Source organism: Nomascus leucogenys, chromosome 14 (genome assembly GCF_006542625.1).
Source record: "Nomascus leucogenys isolate Asia chromosome 14, Asia_NLE_v1, whole genome shotgun sequence".
Taxonomy (NCBI): Eukaryota; Metazoa; Chordata; class Mammalia; order Primates; family Hylobatidae; genus Nomascus; species Nomascus leucogenys.
Window position 1 is genome coordinate 9,316,702 of NC_044394.1, and position 26,581 is coordinate 9,343,282.

General features: G+C 40.8%; 1 protein-coding gene across 1 annotated transcript in view; it reads right to left on the reverse strand.

The window, feature by feature from the left end:
* USP32 (ubiquitin specific peptidase 32) overlaps positions 1-26,581 on the reverse strand; it is a 205,409-nt gene that overhangs the window by 135,815 nt on the left and 43,013 nt on the right. The window contains exon 2 of the mRNA XM_030828141.1: positions 23,178-23,305. Coding sequence (XP_030684001.1) covers positions 23,178-23,305 — 128 coding nt within the window. The remainder of the gene's footprint in view (positions 1-23,177; positions 23,306-26,581) is intronic.

A 26,581-nucleotide genomic window follows, 5' to 3' on the forward strand; every position in this document is an offset into this window, starting at 1 on the left:
ACTCAAACACAACATAAGACCCATGGTATATGAAAACATTAAGTACTCATTTGCATAAAACATACTTACTACTGATAAAATTTCAAATGTTAACATTTAATGCAAGCTCTGTGGCTGCGTGTGGTGGCTCATGCCTGTAATCCCAGATCCCAGCACTTTGGGAGGCTGAGCTGGGTGGATCACCTGAGGTCAGGAGTTTGAAACCAGCCTGGCCAACACGGTGAAACCTCGTCTCTACTAAAAATACAAAAATTAGCCAGGCGTGGTGGTGGGCGCCTGTAATCCCAGCTACTCGGGAGGCTGAGTAAGGAGAATCGCTTGAACCTGGGAGGCAGAGGCTGTAGTGAGCCAAGATCGCACCACTGCACTCCAGCCTGGGTGACAGAGTGAGACTCCGTCTCAAAAAATAAAATAAAATAAGATTTAAAAAATGCAAGCTCTGTTCCTATATGTGTGTGTTTTGAAAAACTTTTCCTTCTAAAACTACAAAGTATGTGTGTTCACATTACTGTTTCTTTAGTGCAGAATCCAATAGAACAAAATGTTTCTTTTCTTCGAATGTGTTTCATAATACTAACCATGTCTTTCCTGTATGTAAATATCATAAGGTAGAGTCATGCTTAGCTCCAAAAAAATAATAAAGGGCCCCGTGAAATTCTGAATAAATAATAACATACAAATGCGAAGTATAAATTCCTGAAGTCTAAGCAAAGAACATATACCGACGAAACAATTACCAGGGATTAGAAAGCGGAATAGTACCCAAAGCTCACATTGAGTTTATCAGTCAAGCAGAAGAGACACCTCACTGAACATCCAGAGCATTGAGGAGAGACCCCAAAAGAGTTAATCCTTAGTATTAGAGGTAAACCATACTTATACTAAAGTCTATTCAAGACTCACCATTACAAAGCTTTAACACAGGATTAAAGAGGATTAGCTAATCTGTGATTAAGTGTGTGCTAGAATAAAATCCAACATTTTAAAAATAAGGACAACAAATTCAGGTACTTATAACGTAAGGTTTACAATGTCCACTAGATATCAAAAAGTTACTAGATACAAGAAACAGAAAATTGTAACCAATCACCAGAAAATTATGAGGCAAAAGAATGACAGAGATGATAAAAACTGGTATACAAGAAGTTTAAAACAGCTATTATAAATATGCTCAAGAATTTAAATAAAAATAAAAACATGGAAATAGAAACTATATTTTAAAAAGAAACATAAAACTTTAGAGTGAAAAATATAATATCTGAACTAAAAAGTTATTGTGTGGCTTTTTTTTTTTTGAGACAGGGTCTTTCTCTGTTGCCCAGGCTGGAGAATACAGTGGCATGATCTTGGCTCATTGCAAACTCTGCCTCCTGGGCTCAAGCAATCCTCCTACCTCAGCCTCCCAAGTAGCTGGGGCTACAGGTGTATACCACTACTCCTGGCTAATTTTTTGTATTTTCTGTAGAGGAAGGGTTTCGCCATGTTGCCCAGGCTGGTCTTGAATTCCTGGGCTCCAGTGATCCACTTGCTTAGGCCTCCCAAAGTGCTGGGATTACAGGGGTGAGTCACTGTGCCTGGCCCTGTGTAGCCTTAAAAGCATATTAAACACTACTGAATAAAAGAGCAGTGAACTTGAAGAAACGGGAATAGGAACTATCCAATCTGAAGTACGGTGAAGAAAAGGAGCTAGAACTGGGGGTGGGGGGAGGAAAGGAGAGAAAATAATCAGTCTCAGTAACCTGTGAAAAACCACCAAGCTTTTTACACACCTGTACTTAGAGACCAAGAAAAGGGAAGGGTGAACAGAAACATATTTGAAGAACAGTAACGAAACACCTTCCAAATTTGATGATAAACCCACCAATCCAAAATGCTCAAAGAAACTCACATGTAAGATAAACAAAACCAAACAAAGGTATATCATACATTCCTGAAAAATAGTAATAGAGAAAATCTTGAAAGCACTGAGAGGGAAAAAGTATAAAGTGAAACAAAAATAAGAATAATCACTGACTTGTAATCAGAAACAATGCAAGCCACAAGACAACAGAAGAAACAATTTTACTATACTGAAAGAAGAAAAAAACTCAGCCTAGGATTATATATCCAACAACAAAATGACAACTCAATTTAAAAAAGGGCAAATGACTTAAATAAAAAGATGCAACATCTTTAGTCATTAGGGAAATGCAAATCAAAACCACAATACATACAACTTCACACCTACAAGAATGGCTATAATAAAATGAATAAGGCCGGGCGCGGTGGCTCACGCCTGTAATCCTAGCACTTTGGGAGGCCGAGGTGGGCGGAATGCCTGAGCTCAGGAGTTCAAAACCAGCCTGGGCAACACGGTGAAACCCTATCTCTACCAAAAATACAAAAAAATTAGCTGGGCGTGGGGTTGTGTGCCTGTAGTCCCAGCTACTCGGGAGGCTGAGGCAGGAGAATGGCTTGAACCCGGGAGGCAGAGATTGCAGTGAGCCAAGATCACGCCACTGCACTCCACACTCCAGCCTGGGCGACAGAGTGAGACTCCATCTCAAAAAATAAAAATAAATAAAATGAATAAATAACAAGAATGTAAAAAAACCTGCAACATCCATACACTCTTGGTGGAAATGTAAAAGGGTACAGCTGTTCTGGAAAACAGACTGGTGGTTCTTCAAAAAGGTAAACAGAGAATTACCACATGACCTGACAACTCTGTTCCAAAAAGAATTGAAAACAGAAATTCAAACAGATACTTGTATGCCAATATTCACAGCAGCATTATTTACAATAGAAGAAAGGTGGAAACAACCCATAAAAAGATGAATAAAATGTGGTATATACACACAGTGAAGTATTATTTAGCCATAAAAAAGAATGGGTGTTTGCAGCCATTACAGCTCTCTAGCACCTTTAGCTCACTGAGCTCCTGCAGAGGGAGCTGAAGAATAAGTAAACAAGTCTCTATAGCATGGCCTGTACAAAACAGATAGCCTGCAAACTGACCATGGTAAAGCACCCAGGAAGCAATTAGCCACAAAAGCCATTCACAAGAGTGCACCCTCTATTGGAGGGGTAAAGAAACGTCATCATTACAGGCCTGGTACTCTGTGACACTGAACCTTATCACAAGTCCACTGAACTTCTGATTCACAAACCTCCTTTCCAGCATCTGGTATGGGACTTCAAAACAGATCTGTGCTTTCAGAATACAGTTACTGGTGCTCTGCACGAGGCAAATGATGGTTGGCCTTTTTGAAGACATCAACCACTCTGCTATCCATGCCAAACATGTAACAATTATGCCAAAAGACATTCAGCTACCTTGCCACATATATGGAGCACATGTTTAAGAATATGCTATGATGAGTAACATTTCATTCTCAAAAAAAAAAAAAAAAAATTCTCTCTTCCCTGTTACTGGTAGTTCTGTACCCTAGATTTTTTCTTCCCCATGGGGTGAAAAGCTACCTAAGTAAATGACTGCAAGTGGGAAAATGGGGAACGGAAATCAGGTATAGGGAGTTTTTCTATTTTCATGTTGCATGAGAATTTTTAATATAAATATGGGTATGTAAAGCATTAATGCAAGTCAAAGTGTTTCAGTGAGCATGTTTCCGCAGTTCAACTAGTAAGTACATATTTTTAATATTGTCTCTCTTCTGTGTTGTTCCTGTAACTACAAAAAAAGGAATGGGCCAGGCATGGTGGCTCACGCCTGTAATCTCAACACTTTGGGAGGCTGAGACAGGCGGAGCACTTGAGGTCAGGAGTTCAAAACCAGCCTGGCCAACATGGTGAAATCCCGTCTCTACTAAAAATACAAAAATGAGCCGGGTGTGGTGGTGGGTGCCTGTAGTCCCAGCTACTTGGGTGGCTGAGGCAGAATTGCTTCAGCCTGGGAGGTGGAGGTTGCAGTGAGCAGAGATCACGCCATTGCACTCCAGCCTGGGCAACACAGCGAGACTTCGACTCATAAAAACAAACAAACAAAGGAATGAAGTTCTGATATATGCTACAAATGGATGAACCTTGAAAACATTATGCTAAGTGAAATAAGCCAGACACAAAATGGCAAATATTGTATGATTCCACTATATGAAATATTTAGAACAGGCAAATTCATAGAAGTAGAAAGTAGACTGGAGGTTATCAGGGGCTGGGGAGGAAGAGGAATGGGAAATAATTGCATAACAGGTACAGTATTTCTGTTTGGTGTGATGAAAGAAAAATTATTTTTCCATGTAAATTTGAGAGAAATGGAGTCATGAAAAATGTTGAAAGTAGATAGGCATGGTGATTGGGCAACATTGTGAATGTAATTAATACCACTGAAATGTTCACTTAAAGGTGATTAAAATGGGCCAGGCACAATGGCTCATGCCTATAACCCCAGCACTTTGGAAGGCCAAGGCATGAGGATCACTTGAGCCCAGGAGTTTGAGACCAGCCTGGGCAATGTAGTAAGACCTCATCTCTATTAAAAAAACTTAAAAATTAGCCAGGCATGGTGATGCATGCCTGTAGTACCAGCTACTCGGGAGGCTGAGCTGGGAGGATTACTTGAGCCAAGGAGGTCAAGGCTACAGTGAGCCATGATCAAGCCACTGCACTCCAGCCTGGGTGACAGAGTGAGACCCTGTCTAAAAAAAAAAAAAAAAAAAAAAAAAAAAAAAAAAGTTAAAGTGGTTAATTTTATGTTAGAAATCCAGAAATCCCAATACTTTGGGAGGCCAATGCAGAATGCAGGAAGATCGCTTAATGCCAGGAGTTTGAGACCAGCCTAGGCAAAACAGCAAGACCCTCACCGCTACAAAACATTCAAGAATTAGCCAGGTGTAGTGCCATGCACCCATAGTTCCAGCTACACAGGAGGCTAAAGTGGGAGGATTGCTTGGGCCTGGGAGATTGAGGTACCACTGCATTCCAGCCTGGGCAACACAGTGAGACCAGCCTGGCCAACATGGTAAAACCCCGTCTCTACTAAAAATAGAAAATTACCTGTGCATGGTGGCATGCGCCTATAGTCCCAGCTACCTGGGAGGCTGAGGCAGGAGAATCACTGGAACCCAGGAGGCAGAGATTGCAGTAAGCTGAGATGGTGCCACTGCCCTCCAGCCTCGGCGACAGAGCCAGACTCCGTCTCAAGAAAACAGAAAACAAACAAAAAAAACCAGCCAACTGGCTTTTGTTATTGATCATGACTGTTAAACATTTTTAAAATCAGAATGACATAGAAAGCATGTGCATCAGTTTTGTAAATGACAAAGTTGGTAGGGATAGCTAAAAGGTAACAGAATTAAATCAAATTCATCTTAGGCTGTGACACTAGGCTAAAAGCAACAAAATTAATCTATTTAAACTGCAGTTTCCTTATAAACTCAGCATATATAAAGATATAGAAGAAGATCAAGCTTGAAATTTTTAGCCAACAAAGTGATGACCTTTTTGCTTGTTTAGGCTAATATAATTTTATGCTGAATGGTTGTGATTAAAGAATTATATATTCTCCTACTGTTCACTTATCTAATTCCATCTAGAGAACAGCATGGGATTAACCATTATGCATATTAACTGTGGTTAAGAAGCAGCAGGGAAAAGGACTTGTTCGCATCTCTAGAAGGGTAAGTTCCAGCTTCCCAGTTCAAACAGCTGAACTCCACCTCCATGAAGCAGCGGATTTCCAGTTGAGACTCAAGTGAAGACAACAAAAATTTCAGGATTATGAAACTGTGACAAAATCATTAGCGGCTTTTAGCTGCACCCCCACCTCCAAACCCAGAAAACGAGGCTGGGACTAGGTCAGGTGAATTTACAGAATTGTTTTACTGCCCCCAAACTTAAATGGAGTAGAACCAAAACACAAAAATTTTACTGAATTAATGATATCCTACATCATTTTCAAGCTGGTGTGCTACATCAATTTATAACATCTGACATTTAGCAAGATACAAAAACTGTAGCCTTGTAAGAGAAATGTTAGAGAAGGATGTGAGTGAAAAACTGACCACTTTTTAAAATAAGTTATTAGTTACAATGGGGTATTATTCAGTCATAAAAAGGAATGAAGTTCTGATACATGTTACAACATGAATGAACTTTGAAAACATTATGCTAAGTGAAATAAGCCAGATACAAAAGGACACATATTATATGATACCACTTATGTGAAGTAATTTGAATTGGCAAATTCATAAAGAGTAAAAGTTTACTGGGTGTTATGAGGGTTTAGGGGAAGGGGTTGGGAGCATTAATGGTTAATGAGTCGAGTTTCTGTTTGGTATGATGAAAGGTTTTAGAAAAAGATAGTGGTGATGGCTGCAAAATATTGTGAATGTAGTTCGTGTCTGTGAACTGTACACTTTAAAATGGTTAAAATGGCAAATATGTTTTATATATTTTGCCACAACAAAAATTTTAAAACATAGTAAAATACAGGGACTCAGATTAAGAATATTCAGAGAATAAATACGAGTATAATAAACACTTAGATAGAAAGTACTTCTGCGAGCTAGTCACTGTAGCTCATGCCTGTAATCCCAGCACCCTGGGAGGCTGAGGCAGGCAGATTGCTTGAGCCCAGGAGTTCGAGACCAGCCTGGGCAACATGGTGAAACCCCATCTCTACCAAAAAAATATAAAAATTAGGCAGAAGTGGTGGCGCGCACCTGTAGTCCCAACTACTCAAGTGGCTCAGGTGGGAGGATTGCTTGAGCCAAGGAGGCAGAGGTTGCAGTGAGCCGAGATAGCACCACTGCACTCCAGCCTGGATGACAGAGTGAGACCCCATCTCAAAAATAAAAATAATACAAAATTTAAAAATACACTATAACAACTATTCACACAGTATTTATATTGCAATAGGTATTATAAATAATCTAGAGATGATTTAAAGTATATAGGGGGTGAGGGGTGTGTGCATACTAAACATTTTATTTAAGGGACTTGAGCATTTGCAGATTTTGGTATCCTGGTGGGCCTAGAATCAATCCCCAAGAGATACCAGGGATGACTGCATAAGTATCTTCAATATCAGCATTGGAACTCTTCTCTCACACAATATATTTTCAGGGAGTAATCTGTTGAAAATCCCAAACTGTTATTTAAACAAAATACCAAGAATACAATTAAGTCCTCATTTAACATCATGGATAGGTTCTTGGAAACTGCAACTTCAAATGATACCAGGTAGAAGGAAACCAATTTCACCACAGGTTAACTGATATAAACAAGAGTCAAGTTCCTGAGGTATACTTCTGGCCACAAAAATATCACCAAACTTCTAAATAAATACCCCAAGACATTTCTAATATTAAACACTGAAATAAATGTAAGCTATACATACATTTGAGGAAGATTAATAAAAACAAGTGATCCCGGCTGGTAGCGTGAGCCTGCCAGGCCAAGTGGATGGAACAAGCCCAGCGGGCCTAGACAAAGGCGCCACCAGCCACAGGTTTCCGGCCAGAAAGGAGACACCCTAAAGATGCTGTAACAACACTGTACTCCATAAATATGTATAATTATTAAGTAAATTAACATAACAAAAGAAAAAGGAAACTGTTTATTCTTAAAAATAAAGCATTAAATAATACTTCCAGAAGAAAAACAAAAAGATGTTAGTTGCTATATTTTATTGTTTTTGCCGACAATGTGTGTGTGTTTGTGTGTGTGTGTGTGTTTTTCATGTAAGAATTATCCTAAGAGTTCCAGAGGGGTCTTGGGATAGGACTGTGTCAGATAATATATCCCACAGAATTGTTGACTATTATATGCTAGGTATGAGCCCACACCATGTTTATAGAACATGAGAATCAGAAAGTTACTAATACTCTGCTTAAATTTATTATCATTATAATTTGTTTTTATTTATTTTTTTTTTTTGAGATGAGGTCTCACTATGTTGCCCAGGCTGGCCTTGAACTCTTGGCCTCAAGTATTCCTCCCACCTCAGCCTCCCGAAGTGCTGGGATACAGGCATGAGCCACCATGCCCAGCCTCTTCTTAAATTTAGAGAATAGAACACTCCTTATTACTTTTTTCCCTTCCTCAACTCATAAAAGCAAAGGAACCTTTTCTACACAAAGTATCTAGAATACCTCAGAATATTACCTACTTACATCTGACAGACTGTCAGACCAATAACTAATTCTAGGACTGATTCCACAAACCAGATTACCACTCTGCCTTAGGCAACTTCATGCTGCCAACACATAGAATACCAAGTCCTGAGACTCAGTCTCCTTTTCTTGCCTCTGAAGATACCTTGTCTATTTAGGTCTATTTAAATACACAACTACAAGAGATACTCAGAGCATAAGCAGTATTACTAGAGATCAATGAGGTAAGTTATTCATATGCCCTTGCAATTAGCTTCGCACTGGTTTAAAATAATTAAATAATTTCTTTGAAGTTCTGGGTTGTAACTCCCCTTCCACTCACTAGCTTCCTTTAAAGCAATATTTGTCCCTACTCAATAGCTGATCTATTCCCAATCCAAGGAAGAAACTGAATTCTCCTCAGGTCCGCTGGTGCCCAAAAATGCCTATTAAAGCTTCTGGTTCAATTACTAGGTTTCAAGTCAAAATTGCTCTCTTTAAAATTAGCAGCTCTGAATTTTGCCTATTGAGACTTCCTGAGTAGCTTTTTTCTTTGCTGTTCTACACTTTTCATCTATGATCTTAAAATTGGCCTCCTTGTCCTCACAAGTGGCTCCTCCTGTCTGTCCTTATTCTACTTTATTATCCAAACTTTTCATGGAAGTGAATTATCCTGGATCTTCTATTCTCAGTAATCTCATTCTGGAGTCTCCTTGCTTTAACTTAGATTTCTTTCTTTCTTTTCTTTTCTTCCTTCCTTCTTTCTTTTCTTTTCCTTTCCTTTTTCTTTCTCTCTTTCTCTCTCTCTCCCTCTCTGTCTCTCTCTCCCCCTCCCTCCCTCCTTTCTCTCTTTCTCTCTCTCTCTCTTTTTTTAAAGACAGGGTCCCAGTCTGTCACCCAGGTTGGAGTGCAGTGGTGCAATCATGGTTCACTGCAGCGTCAACCTCCCAGGCTCAATCAATCCTCTAGGCTCAATCAATCCTCCAGCCTCAGCTTCCCGAGTAGCTGGGACTACAGACACATATCATCACACCTGGCTAATATTTGTATTGTTTGTAGAGATGGGGTCTTGCTGTGTTGGCCAGGCTGGAGATTTTCTAAAAGCTTAGTTAAACCCAAATATAACTTCATATCATAAGGAAAAGACAGAGTTCCAAATTTATCACTGGGCATTTCTTCTTTTCACTATCCCAACTTTCCCAGCCTAACCCAGCCCTCACCCTTCTCCCCTCCATTCCAGGCAAGTTTCCAAGTCAATGGTAGAACATCACAATTTAACTGTACTTGTAACTTTTCTAATTTCAGTCAAGCTAGTCATATACCTAAATTCCTACAATTCTGATCAAAGTTTTGGAGGTTCTTTTGTCTCAGAACTTAAGTGACTAGGAAAAGATCATTAAGTAAATAATAAAGTTAGAACCAAAATACAAATACCCTAACAAAGATAGAAAAGGAAATGATAGTTCTGTCCAATAGTCAACTTTTATATTCCAGGCTCACTTTCCTAAATAGCGTTAAGTATTCTTCCTGAAAAATCCAAAAAGTATATTTAATTTAATGTTTTACTAACTTTTGTGAAACTGAAGTACAATAAAACTGCATATACTTAGGCTGGGTGTGGTGACTCACACCTGTAATCCCAGCACTTTGGGAGGCCAAGGCAGGTGGACTGCTTGAGCCCAGGAGTTCAAGACCAGCCTGGGGAACATGGCAAAACCCTATCTCTACAAAAAATACAAGTTAGCCAGGCATAGTGGCGTGCACTTGTAGTCCCAGCTTCTCAGGGGGCTGAGGCTGGAGGATCGCTTGAGCCTGGGGAGGTCAACGCTGCAGTGAGCTGTGATCATGCCACTGTACTCCAGCCTGGCCACCAGAGTAAGACCCCATCTCAAAAAAATAAATAAAATAAACTTTAATATTAAAAAATCTGCACACATTTAAAGTATACAGTTGGGGTCAGGCACAGTGGCTCACACCTGTAATTCTAGCACTTTGGGAGGCCAAGGTGGGAGAATTGCTTGAGCTCAGGAGTTTAAGATCAGTTTTGGCAACATAGCAAAACCCCATCTCTACAAAACAAAAATAAAATAAAATACAAAAAATTAGCTCGGCACGGTGGTGCATGCCTGTAGTCCCAGATACTCGGGAGGCTGAGGCACGAGACTCGCTTGAACCTGGGAGGTGAAGGTTGAGGTGAGCAGAGATCACGCCACTCCAGCCTGGGTGACAGAGCGAGATGCTGTCTCAAAGAAGAAAAAAAAAGTGTACAATTGATCGGTTTTATTATGCGTGTATACCAATCACTAAACACAATGAAGAAAACAAAAACCAAACATTTCTATCGCCTCAAAAGTTTACTCTGGGCCATGCGCGGTGGCTCAAGCCTGTAATCCCAGGACTTTGGGAGGCTGAGGCGGGTGGATCACCTGAGGTCGGGAGTTTGAGACCAGCCTGGCCAACATAGTGAAACTATGACTCTACTAAAAATAAAAAAATTAGCTGGGCGTGGTGGTGGGTGCCTGTAATCTCAGCTACTCGGGAAGCTGAGGCAGGAGAATCACTTGAACCTAGGAGGTAGAGATTGCAGTGAGCCAAGATCGTGCCATTGCACTACAGCCTGGGCAACAAGACAGAAACTCTGTCTTAAAAAAAAAAACTTTACTCTGCCCCTATATAATCTATCCTTTCGCTTTTCTCCTGCACCAATATCAGCACCCAGTCTCCAGGCAAGCTTCCTTTCACAATAGATTAGTTTGCATTTCCTGGCATTTTATATGAATGGAATCTTAAACATGCATGCTATTTTTGCCTGGCTTAATTTATTCAGCATAATGCTTCTGAGATTCATTCATGTTGTTGCATATATCAATAGGGCTTCCTTTTTATCACTGAATCATCTAATAAAATTTTACAAAGAAGTAAAAAGAAAATCCTCATTGTGAAAACATCTTACTCTATGTATAGTACACAGAACTTACATTTTCAAGATATTTCTATTTTGGAAGGGAGAATGTCAAAGAAAGACTGCTCAATGAAAAAAAATTACTGGTATCATAATCTTTAAGGAAAAATAAAATCAAATTAAAGACTTCAATTACAGTTGACCCTTGAACAACACAGAAGCTGGGGCACAACTCCCCGCAAGGTTGAAAATCTGAGTATAACTTTGGACTCCAGAAAAGCTTTACTAATAGCCTGACAATCAAAAGCCTTACCAAAAATATAAACAGTTGATAACACATATTATATGCCTTCCACAGCGTATTCTTACAATAAAGTAAGCAGAGAAGGAAAATGTTATTAAGAAAATCATAAAGGCAGGGCATGATGGCTCATGCCTGTAATCCCAGCACTTTGGGAGGCAAGGCAGGCAGATCACTTGAGGTCAGGAGTTTGAGACCAGCCTGGCCAACATGGTGAAATCCCCATCTCTACTACAAATACAAAACTTAGCTGGGCATGGTGGCATGTGCCTGTAGTCCCAGCTACTTGGGACACTAAGGCAGGAGAGTCACTTGAACCCAGGAGGTGGAGGTTACAGTGAGCCGAGATTGTGCCACTGCACTCCAGCCTGGGTGACAGAGCGAGACTCCGTCTCAAAAACAAAAAATAAACAAATAAAGGTAAGAAAGAAGGAAGAAAGAAAGGGAGGGAGAGAATGGAAGGAGGGAGGGAGGGAAAGAAAAGAGATGGGGGGGAAGAAGAGGAGAGGGAAGTAAAAGGAAAGAAAATCATAAAGAAGAGAAAATACATTTTCAGTACTGTACTGTATTTATCGTAAGTTTATGTCATCTGTTTACAGCAAGAATCACCTGTCTGAAGTGGCAGGCAACCACAGCTGCAAACTTCAATCTACTTTACATATCAAACAATTCAAATTTTCCTATAATGTCATGATTTTCTCTGCTTCTTGGGAACACTTCCAGGATCACAAGTGGCACTTGATATGGGTCACATAGTGTTATTCAAGGTTTAGGGTACTGCACTAAACACAATAAAAAATACATGAGAAACACAAGAGATCACTTTTACTGTGATATGCCATTTACTGGAACGATGAAGTGCTCACATGGAGATGATTAGCACCTCGAATACTTACAGTACTTGAGTTTACTGTAAAAGCAACAAGAGGTGGCTATGCAATTACTATAGTATTATAATATATATTACAGTTAATTTTATGCAGTTATGGTTTAATACTGCATTTTCTGTTTGCATTTTTCTTGACTGCAAATGAGGCCATGTATGATCTGTGTTTGCATGCATAAGTTTTGATAAATTTTAACTTTTAATAATAGATGTATATATTTTATGGTAGTACCTGATAAAATAAACTAGTATCTACTTGTATTTTATGCATTCACAACATATCTCTCTCAATTTTTTAATGTTTCTAAGCCATGCGGCTCATCTGTGGCTTTTTCAAATTGGTGCAAATCTCCAAAAATTTTTCCAATATATTCATTGAAAAAAAATCTGTGTATAAGTGAAACCCCGTCTCTACTAAAAATACAAAAAATTAGCCGGGCGTCATTGCAGGCGCCTGTAGTCCCAGCTACTCGGGAGGCTGAGGCAGGAGAATGGCCTGAACCCAGGAGGCGGAGCTTGCAGTGAGCCGAGATCGCGCCACTGCACTCCAGCCTGGGCGACAGGGTGAGACTCCGTCTCAAAAAAAAAAAAAAAAAAAAAGAAAAGAAAAAAATCTGTGTATAAGTAGACCTGCACTATTCAAATCCATATTGTTCAAGGGTCAACTGTATCTAGTTTTAGCAGCTCAATATACATACAGAGATGGAGTTTCACCATGTTGGCCAAGCTGGTCTCGAACTCCTGACCTCATGATCCACCTGCCTCAGCCTCTCAAAGTGCTGGGATTACAGGCATGAGCCACCGCGCCCAGCCACATTTTTTTATTTAATAGTTGCTGATGTTTCTTGGTATTTTTTAAGAGACAGGGTCTCTATTGCCCAGGCTGGAGTGCAGTGGCATGATCACTGCAGCCTCAATCTCCCAGCCTCAAGTGATCCTCCCATCTTAGGTTCCCAAGTAGCTGAGACTACAGGCGTGCAGGACACCCAGCTAATTTTTTTTTATTTTTTGTAGAGAGGAGGTGTCACTATGTTGTGAGGGCTGGTCTTAAAACTCCTGGGCTCAAGCAATCTTTGAGATTCTGAAAAGTGGTGGGATTACAGGTGTGAGCCACCACACCCGGCCCTCCATTTGTATCCTTGCCTGAGTCTTTGCAAATATTAAGTATGTGTCAGTCTTTCTTCATCCAAACACCCACTTATTCCTACACATAAAATCTTTCTTCTATGCATAAAACATCTCCATTCCTAACAAAGACTTCCAGAAAGTCCTATCCAGCTCCTACATTCAGGTCCAAGGTCTCTATGTGATTTTCAATTCTTTCCACTAACTCTAAAGGCGATTCATTGTGGTCTGGTGACCTATAAACTAAAACGCAAGTTGTACTTCTTCTTTTACTTGTATTATGAATAATATGGAATGAAGTAGAAAAAATATATCTACAATAGAAATTTCCATTCAGAAAAGGGAAAAGTGGAAAACATACGGTAGTCATGAAGGTAAACTGCCAGGGCAAGAGAGTACGTTCATTGGTCAACCCAGTTATAAGTCCAGGTTTTGTTCCCTGAGAGAAAAACCCTGTCTATAGCCCTCCCTGGCCCTTAGCCTTATTCCTTAGCAATTATTTTTCAAGAAGTGGGCAATGGGTCATGTGCTTTTGTTGAAGGTTACAAAGATCTTGTTGTTGCATTGAATTTTACAACATGTATAACCAAATTCTGATAAGTTTTATCAGCTAAATTTTGGCAGTCTGTAACACTGCCAGTTACAAACTTAACCTTATTTTCCCTTATAATACCTATTAAGGATAGAAGTTTCTCATAAAGACTCACTTGGATAGGATTCCAACTGTTTTTATCATCTACTACACTAGTCATGTCAGTAGTTCAGTTAATACACCAAGAATTTGAAATAAGTAATTATACATAAGGTATTTTCTATAAGAGTGTTTTTTAATATGAATTACTTCTTTAACATCTGGCATACCACTTAGAACATCCATAATCTATGTAATGTTCTTGATTTAAAGTTTTCTACAAGGAGTTCACCAGTCCCATTATGCTTAACTATATGTTAGATCTTCTATTGTAAACTCTGTTTTTCAATAGCTTATGAAGCTGTTTAAATTTGCTCTAGCTTAAAACTTGACAACTAAGGACCATCAAGATAATAATGCACATATTTTTTAAAGTTCATATATGTTTACAAGAAGAGAGTGATATACTCTGTTGTACTGTCATCTTACAGAAGCCTTGAAATCTTTTTTGTCCTGTCTTACAAAAAGAAATGTATTAAGACAATGAAATTTAAGAACTAGTATGAATGTTACACTATGAACAAAAAGAGAGGCAATCAACATAATGTACTAGTGAATATTCCACAGATTCTAATTACAGGGAAAGATTTCAAACCAGTATCCTGCTGCTTGTTCTGTCAGCTATGTGTCAAGATCAAGATTTACTGTAACAAAAATGTTAGCTGCTTTTCTCTAGTTAATATAAACAAGTTAGTCATTTTACTATTACAACAGTCAGTGACCAACAGTATCAAGAGCTATCAATGACTAGAGTTGTCAAGAAAGTTGTTAGCCCTTAATGCTGGTAAGTCCAACATAAAGGGATTTAATCAATAATATAGATCAACTAACATCAAAGAAACCAAATACAAATCACTATTCTGTGATACTCTCCCTAAACCTAGACTATCTGGTAAATACGCAGGCCCCCAGTCAGAGGACATCTAAATGCAACGAGACTACTTCAGCATAAATTCACCAACACTAATAAGAAAATATCCTGCTAATCAGCTGTTTGTTTTCACATGTTGATCACTATGTCTAAAAACACTCCGGAATCTAATATGGCTTTTGATTAATATACACAGTTTCCTCTAATCTAGAAAAAGGTTAAGTGTTCAAAGCTTGCAAAAGTTAGCAAAGCTGACTAACTTCAGGTCTCCTCGTCTCTTGGTTATTGCTTTAGTCGTTCTTTTAATAGGATTTTGCAGAATAATACAACTACTAAAAAGAAAGTATTAATAAATCAAATATTTGCTAAGTATATACAATATGCACAGCACTCTGAGGCATATGTTTTTTTTTTAAGTCATAAAGTCTGCCCATCAAGAATAACAATTTTGGCTGGGCATAGTAGCTCACGCCTGTAATCTCAGCTCTTTGGGAGGCTGATGCGGGAGGACTGCTTGAGCCCAGGAGTTTGTGACCAGCCTAGGCAATATGGTGAGACCCTGTCTCCACAAAAACTAAATAAACTGATTAACTGGGCATGGTGGCACGTGCCTGTGTCCCACCTACTTGGGAGGCTGAGGTGGGAAAAATCGCTTGAGCCTGGGAGGTCAAGGCTACAATGAGCCATGATTGCGCCACTGCACTCCAGCCTGGGAGACTGAAGTGAGACCGTCTCAAGATTTACATGAATAAGATTAGACAAGACATACATGAACAATTAGCGAATGGGCCATTATCTAATAAAATGTTGTGCTACATACTACAGATTCAGGCTTTCATGCTTGAAAGAGAGTTTAGGATAGGAGAAAAACAATGTTGGCTAAAATTGTTGGACGCAGGCAAGGCATCGTGGCTCATGTCTTGTAATCCAGTCCCCTGGGAGGCTAGGACAGGCAGATAGCTTGAGCCCAAAAGATCAAGCCTAGCCTGGGCAACATGGTGAAACTGCATCTCTACAAAAAATATAAAAAGGTAGCCGGGCATGGTGGCACATGCCTATACTCCCAGCTACTTGGGAGGCGGAGGCAGGAGAATCTCTTGAACCTGGGAACTGGAGGTAGCAGTGAGCCAAGATTGTGCCACTGCACTCCAGCCTGGGTGACAGAGCAAGACTCTATCTAAAAAAAAAAAAAAAATACTACATAGAAATGTTTTGTTATTAAATTTGTTTGAGGGGAGTAGATGTTCTGAGGAGGTGGCACCCTAAAGAAAATAAAAACACTAGACAATTCAGAGTTGGTGAGGCCAGGCATGGTAGCGCACACCTGTAATCCCAGCAATTTGGGAAGTCGAGGCAGGGTGATCACTTGAGCTCTGGAGTTCAAGACCACCTGGGCAACACGGTGAAACCCCATCCCTACAAAAAACACAAAAATTAGCTGGGCGTGGTGACACGCACCTGTATTCCCAGCTACTTGAGAGGCTGAGGTGAGAGGATTGCTTGAGTTCAGGAGGTCGAGGATGCAGTGAGCCGAAATTGCACCACTGCACTCTAGCCTTGGTGGCAGAGTGAGACCTGTCTCAAAAAAAACATAGTGGCCTTGGTTCAGAAAAAGACTAATCTCAAGTAGAATACATTTTTCATTTATTTTCCATTTACCTTGTTTTCTCAATCCCCTCAAATTCTGTTCATTATTTTATTCAAGTAATACATGGTTATGATTATAAGCAAGATTAGAAGTACATAAAATATTTTTCTTTTTTTTTTTTTTGAGACAGAGTCTTGCTCTGTTGCCCAGTCTGGAGTGCAGTGGTGTGATCTTGGCTGATTGCAACCTCTGTCTCCTGGGTTCAAGAAATTCTCCTACCTCGGCCTCCCAAGTAGCTGGGATTACAGGCGCCCGCCACCACGCCCAGCTAATTTTTGCATTTTTAGTACAGATGGGGGTTTCACCATGTTGGCCAGGCTGGTCTCAAACTCCTGACCTCAGCTGATCTGCCCGCCTCAGCCTCCCAAAGTGCTGGGATTGCAGGCATGAGCCACCGCGCCCAGCCTAGAAGAACATAAAAATATTAAGTACACTAATATATCCTCAAAACAATATATCTAATGAGATATACACATAAGTGCTAAAAGGTATAAATGGCCAGGCATGGTGGCTTACACCTGTAATCCCAGCACTCTAGGAGGCCGAGACAGGTGGATCACCTGAGGTCAGGAGTTTGAAACCAGCCTGGCCAACATGGTAAAACCCCATCTCTACTAAAAATACAAAAATTAGCCAGCCATGGTGGTGGGCACCTGCAATCCCAGCTACTTGGGAGGCTAAGGCGGGAGAATTGCTTGAACCTGGAGTTTGCAGTGAGCTGAGATCATGCCATTGCACTCCACCCTGGGCAACAAGAGCAAAACTCCATCTCAAAAAAAAAAAAAAAGTATAAACTGCCATAAGTTCTTATTCCTCACCTAAAATATTCTCTGCATTAGAATTTATAACAGTAAGTCTTCAGAAGTAAAAATCGGAGCTCCATTAATCCTAGATAAATCTCTCTTTTGCTCTAAAAATATAAAGCTACCGTTTTCAGGAAAATAATTTAGAAACTTACATTGCTTCCTTATATAATATATTCTAAAGTGGTCATCCTTTTTAAGTGCATGATCCTTTTATAATAAAATCCCAAAAATACCTTTCCTTGCTCTTAAAAAATGTATGTTATTACTTTTACTATTAAAACAAAACATTAGCTAGGGAATGAAGTTCTTTCCATCTACAACTGGCAGCTTGTGTAGTCCTGTAGCTTTCTTTATAGATATATTAATATTAAAATATTGCTATGGTATCTCAAAACATTAATTTCAGAATCTCACCAAGAATAATGATCCTCTGTTTACTCAGACTTAAAGGTCCAAGCTCTCCATAGGATTTTATTTTCTCCATAGGATTTTAAAAAAGAACTCACAAGGGTCATATGTAGTGACCCTTCCCTAGCTTTGCAACTAATTACCTTGTTTATGAATCCCATTATTTAACTTGACCTCCCTGCAGTTGTGGAATATAGATCATCCATTCCATGAGTCTATCCACCCACTAAAGCTAAATTCAGGCTTCAAAATTACCAGCCCTGCCAGGCTCAGTGGCTCACATTTGTAATCTCAACACTTTGGGAGGCCGAGGTGGGAGGATCATTTGAGCTCAGGAGTTCAAAACCAGCCTGGGCAAGATGGCAAAACCATGATTCTACCAAAAATACAAAATTCTTTGTCTCTTTTGATCTTTGTTGGTTTAAAGTCTATTTTATCAGAGACTAGGATTGCAACCCCTGCTTTTTTTGGCTTTCCATTTGCTTGGTAGATCTTTCTCCATCCCTTTATTTTGAGCCTATGTGCGCGTCTTTGCATGTGAGATGGGTCTCCTGAATACAGCACACTGATGGGTCTTGACTCTTTATCCAATTTGCCAATCTGTGCCTTTTAATTGGGGCATTTAGCCCATTTACATTTAAGGTTAATACTGTTACATGTGCATTTGATCCTGTCATTATGATGTTAGCTGGTTATTTTGCCCATTAATTGATGCAGTTTCTTCATAGCATCGATGGTCTTGACAATTTGGCATGTTTTTGTAGTGGCTGGTACTGGTTGTTTCTTTCCATGTTTAGCGCTTCCGTCAGGAGCTCCTGTAAGGCAGGCCTGGTGGTGACAAAATCTCTCACCATTTGCTTGTCTGTAAAGCATTTTATTTCTCCTTCACTTATGAAGCTTAGTTTGGCAAGATACGAAATTCTAGGTTGAAAATTCTTTTCTTTAAGAATGTTGAATATTGGCCCCCACTCTCTTCTGGCTTGTAGGGCTTTTGCCTAAAGACCCACTGTTAGTCTGATGGGCTTCCCTTTATGGGTAACTCGACCTTTCTCTCTGGCTGCCCTTAACATTTTTTTCCTTCATTTCAACCTTAGTGAATCTGAAAATTATGTGTCTTGGGGTTGCTCTTCTCGAGGAGTATCTTTGTGGTGTTCTCTGTTCCTGAATTTGAATGTTGGCCTGCCTTGCTAGGTTGGGGAAGTTCTCCTGGATAATATCCTGAAGAGTGTTTTCCAGCTTGGTTCCATTCTCCCCATCACTTTTTGCAGTGGCTGGTAGCAGTTGTTTCTTTCCATGTTTAGTGCTTCCTTCAGTAGCTCTTGTAAGGCAGGCCTGGTGATGACAAAATCTCTCAGCATTTGCTTGTCTGTAAAGGATTTTATTTCTCCTTCACTTATGAAGCTTAGTTTGGCTGGATATGAAATTCTGGGTTGAAAATTCTTTAAGAATTTTGAATATTGGCCCCCACTCTCTTCTGGCTTGTAGGGCTTTTGCCGAGAGAACACCAATCAAACGTAGATTTGGTCTTTTCGCATAGTCCCATATTTCTTGGAGGCTTTGTTCATTTCTTTTTACTCTTCTTTCTCTAACCTTGTCTTCTCGCTTTATTTCATTGATTTGATCTTCGATCACTGATACCCTTTCTTCCACTTGATCGAATCGGTTATTGAAACTTGTGTATGCGTCACGAAGTTCTCATGCCATGGTTTTCAGCTCCATCAGGTCATTTAGGGTCTTCTCTACACTGTTTATTCTAGTTAGCCATTCATCTAACCTTTTTTCAAAGTTTTTTAGCTTCCTTGCGATGGGTTCAAATATCTTCCTTTAGCTCGGAGAAGTTTGTTATTACCAACCTTCTGAAGCCTACTTCTGTCAACTCGTCAAGTCATTCTCCATCCTGCTTTGTTCTGTTGCTGGCGAGGAGCTGCGATCCTTTGGAGGAGATGAGGCACTCTGATTTTTAGAATTTTCAGCTTTTCTGCTCTGGTTTCTCCCCATCTTTGTGGTTTTTATCTACCTTTGGTCTTTGATATCAGTTGGTGACCTCCAGATGGGATTTTGTTGTAGATGTCCTTTTTGTTGATGATGATGCTATTCCTTTCTGTTTGTTCATTGTCCTTCTAACACTCAGGTCTCTCAGCTGCAGGTGTGTTGGAATTTGCTGGAGGTCCACTCAAGACCTTGTTTGCCTGGGTATCACCAGTAGAGGCTGCAGAACAGCAAATATTACTGCCCAATCCTTCCTCTGGAAGCTTCATCCCAGAGGGGCACCCGCCTATATGAGGTGTCTGTAGGCCCTTACTCAGAGGTGTCTCCCAGTTAGGCTACACACGGGTCAGGGACCCACTTGAGGAGACAATCTGTCCGTTCTCAGAGCTCAAATGCCATGCCGGGAGAGCCACTGCTCTCTTCAGAGCTGTCAGACAGGGACGTTTAAGTCTGCAGAAGTTGTCTGCTGTGTTTTGTTCCGCTATGCCCTGCCCACAGAGGTGGAGTCTAGAGGCAGTAGGCCTTGCTGAGCTGCAGTGGGCTCCGCCCAGTTCAAGCTTCCCCGCAGCTTTGTTTACCTACTCAAGCTCAGCAATGGTGGACGCCCCTCCCTCAGCCAGGCTGCCACCTCACAGTTTGATCTCAGACTGCTGCGCTAGCAGTGAGCAAGGCTCCGTGGGCACGGGACCCACTGAGTCAGGCACGGGAGAGAATCTCCTTCTCTGCTGGTTGCTAAGACCTTGGGGAAAGTGCAGTATTTGGGCAGGAGTGTCCTGTTTTTCTAGGTACAGTCTGACATGGATTCCCGTGGCTAGGAAAGGGAAATCCCCTGACCCCTTGCGCTTCCCGGGTGAGGCGACGCCCCGCCCTGCTTTAGCTCGCCCTCCGTGGGCTGCATCCACTGTCCAACCAGTCCCAATGAGATGAACCAGGTACCTCAGTTGGAAATGCAGAAATCATTCGTCTTCTGCATCGATCACGCTGGGAGCTGCAGACCAGAGCTGTTCCTATTTGGCCATCTTGGGCCATTACATAATGGTAAAGGGATCAATTCAACAAGAAGAGCTATCTATCCTAAATATATATGCACCCAATACAGGAGCACCCAGATTCATAAAGCAAGTCCTTACAGACCTACAAAGAGACTTGGACTCCCACACAATAATAATGGGAGACTTTAACACCCCACTGACAATATTAGACAGATCAACGAGACAAAAGGTTAACAAGGATATCCAGGACTTGAACTCAGCTCTGCACCAAGCGGACCTAATAGAAATCTACAGAACTCTCCACCCCAAATCAACAGAACATACATTCTTCTCAGCACCACATCACATTTATTCTAAAACTGACCACATAGTTGGAAGTAAAGCACTCCTCAGCAAATGTAAAAGAATAGAAATCACAACAAACTGTCTCTCAGACCACAGTGCAATCAAATTAGAACTCAGGATTAAGAAACTCACTCAAAACCACTCAACTACATGGAAATTGAACAACCTGTTCCTGAATGACTACTGGGTAAATAACGAAAGGAAGGCAGAAATAAACATGTTCTTTGAAACCAATGAGAACAAAGATACAACGTACCAGAATCTCTGGGACACATTTAAAGCAGTGTGTAGAGGGAAATTTATAGCACTAAATGCCCACAAGAGAAAGCAGGAAAGATCTAAAATCAACACTCTAACATCACAATTAAAAGAACTAGAGAAGGCCAGGCATGGTGGCTCACGCCTGTAATCCCAGCACTTTGGGAGGCCAAGGCAGGTAGGTCACCTTAGGTCAGGAGTTCAAGACCAGCCTGGCCAACATGGTGAAACCTCGTCTCTACTAAAAATACAAAAAAATTAGCTGGGCGTGGTGGTGGGCGCCTGTAATCCCAGCTACCTGGGAGGCTGAGGCAGGAGAATCGCTTAAATCTGGGAGGCAAAACTTGCCATGAGCCAAGATCATGCCATTGCACTCCAGCCTGGGCAACAAGAGCAAACCTCTGTCTCAAAGAAAAAAAAAAGAAAAGAAAAAGAAATAGAAACTAGGGTTAATTAAAAATAGCAAAGAATGGTTCTATATAATATACCAAGCCTAAAATTCCCGTGTTTTTTTTTTTGTTTTTTTTTTTTGAGGCAGAGTCACACTCTGTTGCCCGGGCTGGAGTGCAGTGGCACGGTCTCAACTCACTGCAACCTCCGCCTCCCGGGTTCAAGCAATTCTCCTACCTCAGCCTCCTGACTACCTGGGATTACAGGCACCCGACACTAAGCCCAGCTAATTTTTTGTATTTTTAGTAGAGATGGTGTTTTACCATGTTGGCCAGGCTGGTCTCGAACTCCTGACCTCGTGATTCACCCGCCTCAGCCTCCCAAAGTGCTGGGATTACAGGTGTGAGACACCGTGCCCAGCCATAGTTTTTATTATCTTATAAAATTTATTCTTTTTTTCTTTTGAGACAGGGTCTCACTGTCACCCAGGCTGGAGTACAGTGGTGCAATCATAGCTCACTCTAGCCTCAATCTCCTGGACTCAAGCAGTCCTCCTACTTCAGCCTCCTGAGTACCTGGACTTACAGGCACACACCATCATGTCTGCTAATTTTTTTTGGTTGTTGTTTTTAAGTAGAGACAAGGTCTCACTATGCCCAGGCTAGTCTGGAACTCCTGAGCTCAAGTGATCCTCCTGCCTCGATCTCCCAAAGTGCTGAGATTACAGGCAGAAGCCAACATACCCAGCCAATACATTTTATTCTTATTTCTCATTTAGAACGACAAAATGCACATCTGTGTACATAACCACAAAATAGTAAACTTTTATTTTATTTTTTTTAGAGACAGTGTCTCACTATGTTGCCCAGACTGGACTTGAGTTCTTGGGCTTAAGCAAGCCTCCTGTTTCAGCCTCCTGAGTAGCTGGGACTACAGGGACGCACGGTGGCACCTGGTTCAACATATTATTTTTAGAAACAGAATATGTATATCAACTTAGCACATTTTATTTCTACCTAAACATTTTAGTAGAACTTAAATAAAAATTTAATTAAGTCCCAATAAGTTAGTATTTCATTTGCAACATTTAATTTTACAGAATTAACTATGTTTTACTATATGGAAAAGTTTCCTTTAACATAAAATTTATAAAACATATTTGCAACATAAAAATTTTTATGTCACAGAGATTAACTTTGTAAGAATAAGAAGCCAATCATGGAAATGTTCCCATGATCATAATCAGTGGCTATTAAAGCTCAAAAGTACAAAAGAAACAGAATTACAGCTCTGTAGTACTCCCATTTGACCTCTAAGAACACAGCCACGTCGACATCCAAAACAAAACCTTGTTTACCCACTCAGGAAGAAAAATAACTACAGGTAAGATTAAATCTGTTAAGAGCAGAAGGCCCCTTAGGAATTTAGGCTGGTGGGTAACTACCTCAAAGGAAAACTTAGAACAAAAACATTACCTCAGCAACTTTTGGAGGGACTCCATCCCCAAGCACTTCCCGGATGAAGCAGTGCTGGCCCATGTAATACGAGAGTCCACAGGTCCTCTTGAAGGCATCCTTCAGTCGTTTTAGCTCTACATCTGTAACTGCAATTCGGAAACAGAAGATGGGTAAGAAATCAGGAGAGAAAAGAGGTCTCCCATAATTTTTTTCAACCTGGCTCCTAAGAAAAATTGAGGCTAGGCGCAGTGGCTCAAGCCTATAATCCCAGTACTTTGGGAGGCCAAGGCAGGCGGATCACTTAAGGCCAGGAGTTCAAGATCAGCCTGGCCAACATGGCGAAACCCCATCTCTACAAAAAATACAAAAATTAGCTGGGCATGGTGGTGCACGACTATAATCCCAGCTACTTGGGAGGCTGAGGCACGATAACCACTTGAACCTGGGAGACACAGGTTGCACTGAGCCAAGACCATGCCACCGCACTCCAGCATGGACAACAAAGCGAGACTCTGTCTCAAAAAAATAAATAAAAAGAAAAAAAAAGAAAAATAGGCAAACATTACACTTCTTTCTTGGTTAAATAAAACTCTATGACATTTAGTCATAATTCTAATATTTTCAAATCTAATTTAGAAAATAAGTATAAATTTTTTTTTTTTTAAAGAGATGGGTCTCGCCATGTTGCCCAGGCTGGTCTTGAACTCCTGGGCTCAGGCAATCCTCCCACCTTGGCCTCCAGAAGTGCTGAGATTAAAAGCATGAGCCACCACGCCAAGCCAAAATTCTTAACATTCAATTTTCAAAAGACAAAACTTAAATGTAGGCATACAAATTTTAGGCAGGGGCGAAGAAGAAGTAACAAATATTTCAAATTAGCAGGTAAGCTAAATGCCATTGGATTCTGGCATTAATGTTTTCAGCAGCAATACATTAATCTCCTTTGTGATAAAAATTATATTATTTGTACTCCTTGAGCACACCTCTATCCATGTGGAGAACAGTCCTCAAGTTTAGCTTGGATTTTGTCATTATTTACAAAGAAAATAATTCATAAATAGATGATATTAACAAACTAAAATTTTAGATACACATTATCAAAAACAAAAAAAATTACTGAGCCATTACTTTATTTTATGCATTGAAAACTTTTTTCACTATATGGAACAATCTCTATCTACAAGAACAAAGAAATAAACACCCTTTACTATTACATGATCAGTACCACAATCACAATAGAGGCACAGAAATGGTACCTTTGACCCATGCTAGAGAAAACAGAGAATTCTTCCAGATGAAGAGAATTACATTAAATTTTAAACGCTAAACCAAGCAAAATGAACAAGGATATGCTGGTCAGAAATTACAGTTTGCTTCAAAGTACAAGGAAGTATACAAATGTATCGTAAAAGTATCTTACTAGAGCAAAATAAGCAAGGCACGGAGTAGCAAATGATAAACCTAGAGAGGCAGCAAGACCAAGTCACAGAGACTCTGTCCTGTCATAAGGAAGGGACACAGTCAGATACAACTCAGATAAAAACTGCAGGCAGACCAGAAACAAAACACAGTGAGATATAATTCAGAAGGCTCACTCTACCAATAATATAGAGAACAGAACAAATCTGGAAGCAATAGCCTGCTACTACAAGAAAAGGAGCTAAATTTGGGAAATATCCAGAGGGTCAGTAGAACTTGAAGCTAGACTGAGAGTAGAAGCAGTACTGGGAAGGTTTTTTTTTTCTTTTTTTTGAGACGGAGTCTCGCTCTGTCACCCAGGCTGGAGTGCAGTGGCGTGATCTCAGGTCACTGCAACCTCTGTCTCCCAGGTTCAAGCAATTTGCCTGCCTCATCCTCCCAAGTACCTGGGACTACAGGTGTGCACCACCACACCTGGCTGATTTTTGTTTTTTGTTTTTTTTTTTTTGAGATAGTGTCTTGCTCTGTCACCCAGGCTGGAGTGCAGTGGCATGGTTTCTGCTCACTGCAAGCTCCACCTCCTGGGTTCATGCCATTCTCCTGCCTCAGCCTCCCGAGTAGCTGGGACTACAGGCGCCCGCCACCATGCCAGGCTAATTTTTTGTATTTTTAGTAGAGACAGGGTTTCACCGTGTTAGCCAGGATGGTCTCAATCTCCTAACCTCGTGATCTGCCCGGCTTAGCCTCCCAAAGTGCTGGGATTACAGGCGTAAGCCACCACACCCGGCCTACATCTGGCTAATTTTTGCATTTTTAGTTTCACCATGTTGGCCAGGCTGGTCTTGAACTCCTGACCTCAAGTGATCTGCCCACCTTGACTGGGATTACAGGCTTGAGCCACTGCACACAGCCAGTACCGAGAAACTACAAGGATTATGTTATTATGTAGACAGAGAATGTAAGAATAAGTCAGGAAAGGCCGGGCACAGTGGCTCACGCCTGTAATCCCAGCACTTTGGGAGGCTGAGGCGGGTGGATCACAAGATCAGGAGATTGAGACCATCCTGGCTAGCACAATGAAACCCCGTCTCTACTAAAAATACAAAAAATTAGCCGGGTGTGGTGGCGGGTGCCTGTAGTCCCAGCTACTTGGGAGGCTGAGGCAGGAGAATGGCATGAACTCGGGAGGCGGAGCTCGCAGTGAGCCAAGATAGCGCCACTGCACTCCATCCTGGGCGACAGAGCGAGACCCCATCTCAAAAAAAAAAAGAATAAGTCAGGAAAAAAGATGATAAACTTTTTTAAGGGCACTGAATATGGGAAACCTTGGAAAATGCAATGGGGTTTTAGAATTTTGAATGTAAAGCTTAAGAGAGGTTTGATAGGAGTCATCAGTATAGAGGTAGTAATTAAAACCATGAGGAAGAAGCATAATGAGACATACCAAAACTAGAAGAAGCCAGTGTTTCCAGGAGGAAGGAAACAGAGGGAAAAACTAAAGAGGAAGAAAATTGATATGGAATAGTCAGGAGAAAAGAAGGAGAAGCAGAAGAGTATGCTCTCCAAAGGCCAGGAAAAGGGGACTTACCAAGTTAAGGCAGAAAGGACCAGCAAGATAAAGACTAGGCCGGGTGCAGTGGCTCATACCTATAATCCTAGCACTTTGGGAGGCCAAAGCAGGAGGATGGCTTGAGGCCAGGAGTCAGAGACCACCCTAGGCAACATAGTGAGACCCTGTCTCTACAAAAACAGAAAAATTAGCCACACATGGTAGCACGTGCCTATAGCTACTCAGGAGGCTAAGATGGGAGGATCACTTGAGCCCAGGAAGTCAAGGCTGTAGTGGGCCATGATCGTGCCACTGCATTCCAGCCTGGGTGACAGAGCGAGACTGTCTTAAAAAAAAAAAAAAAAAAAAAAAAGATAAAGACTAAAGAGTGCTTGGCACACAGTTAATCACTTCGATAAATGCTTGCGGTAGGAAGGGGGGGTTCAGGTTCAGC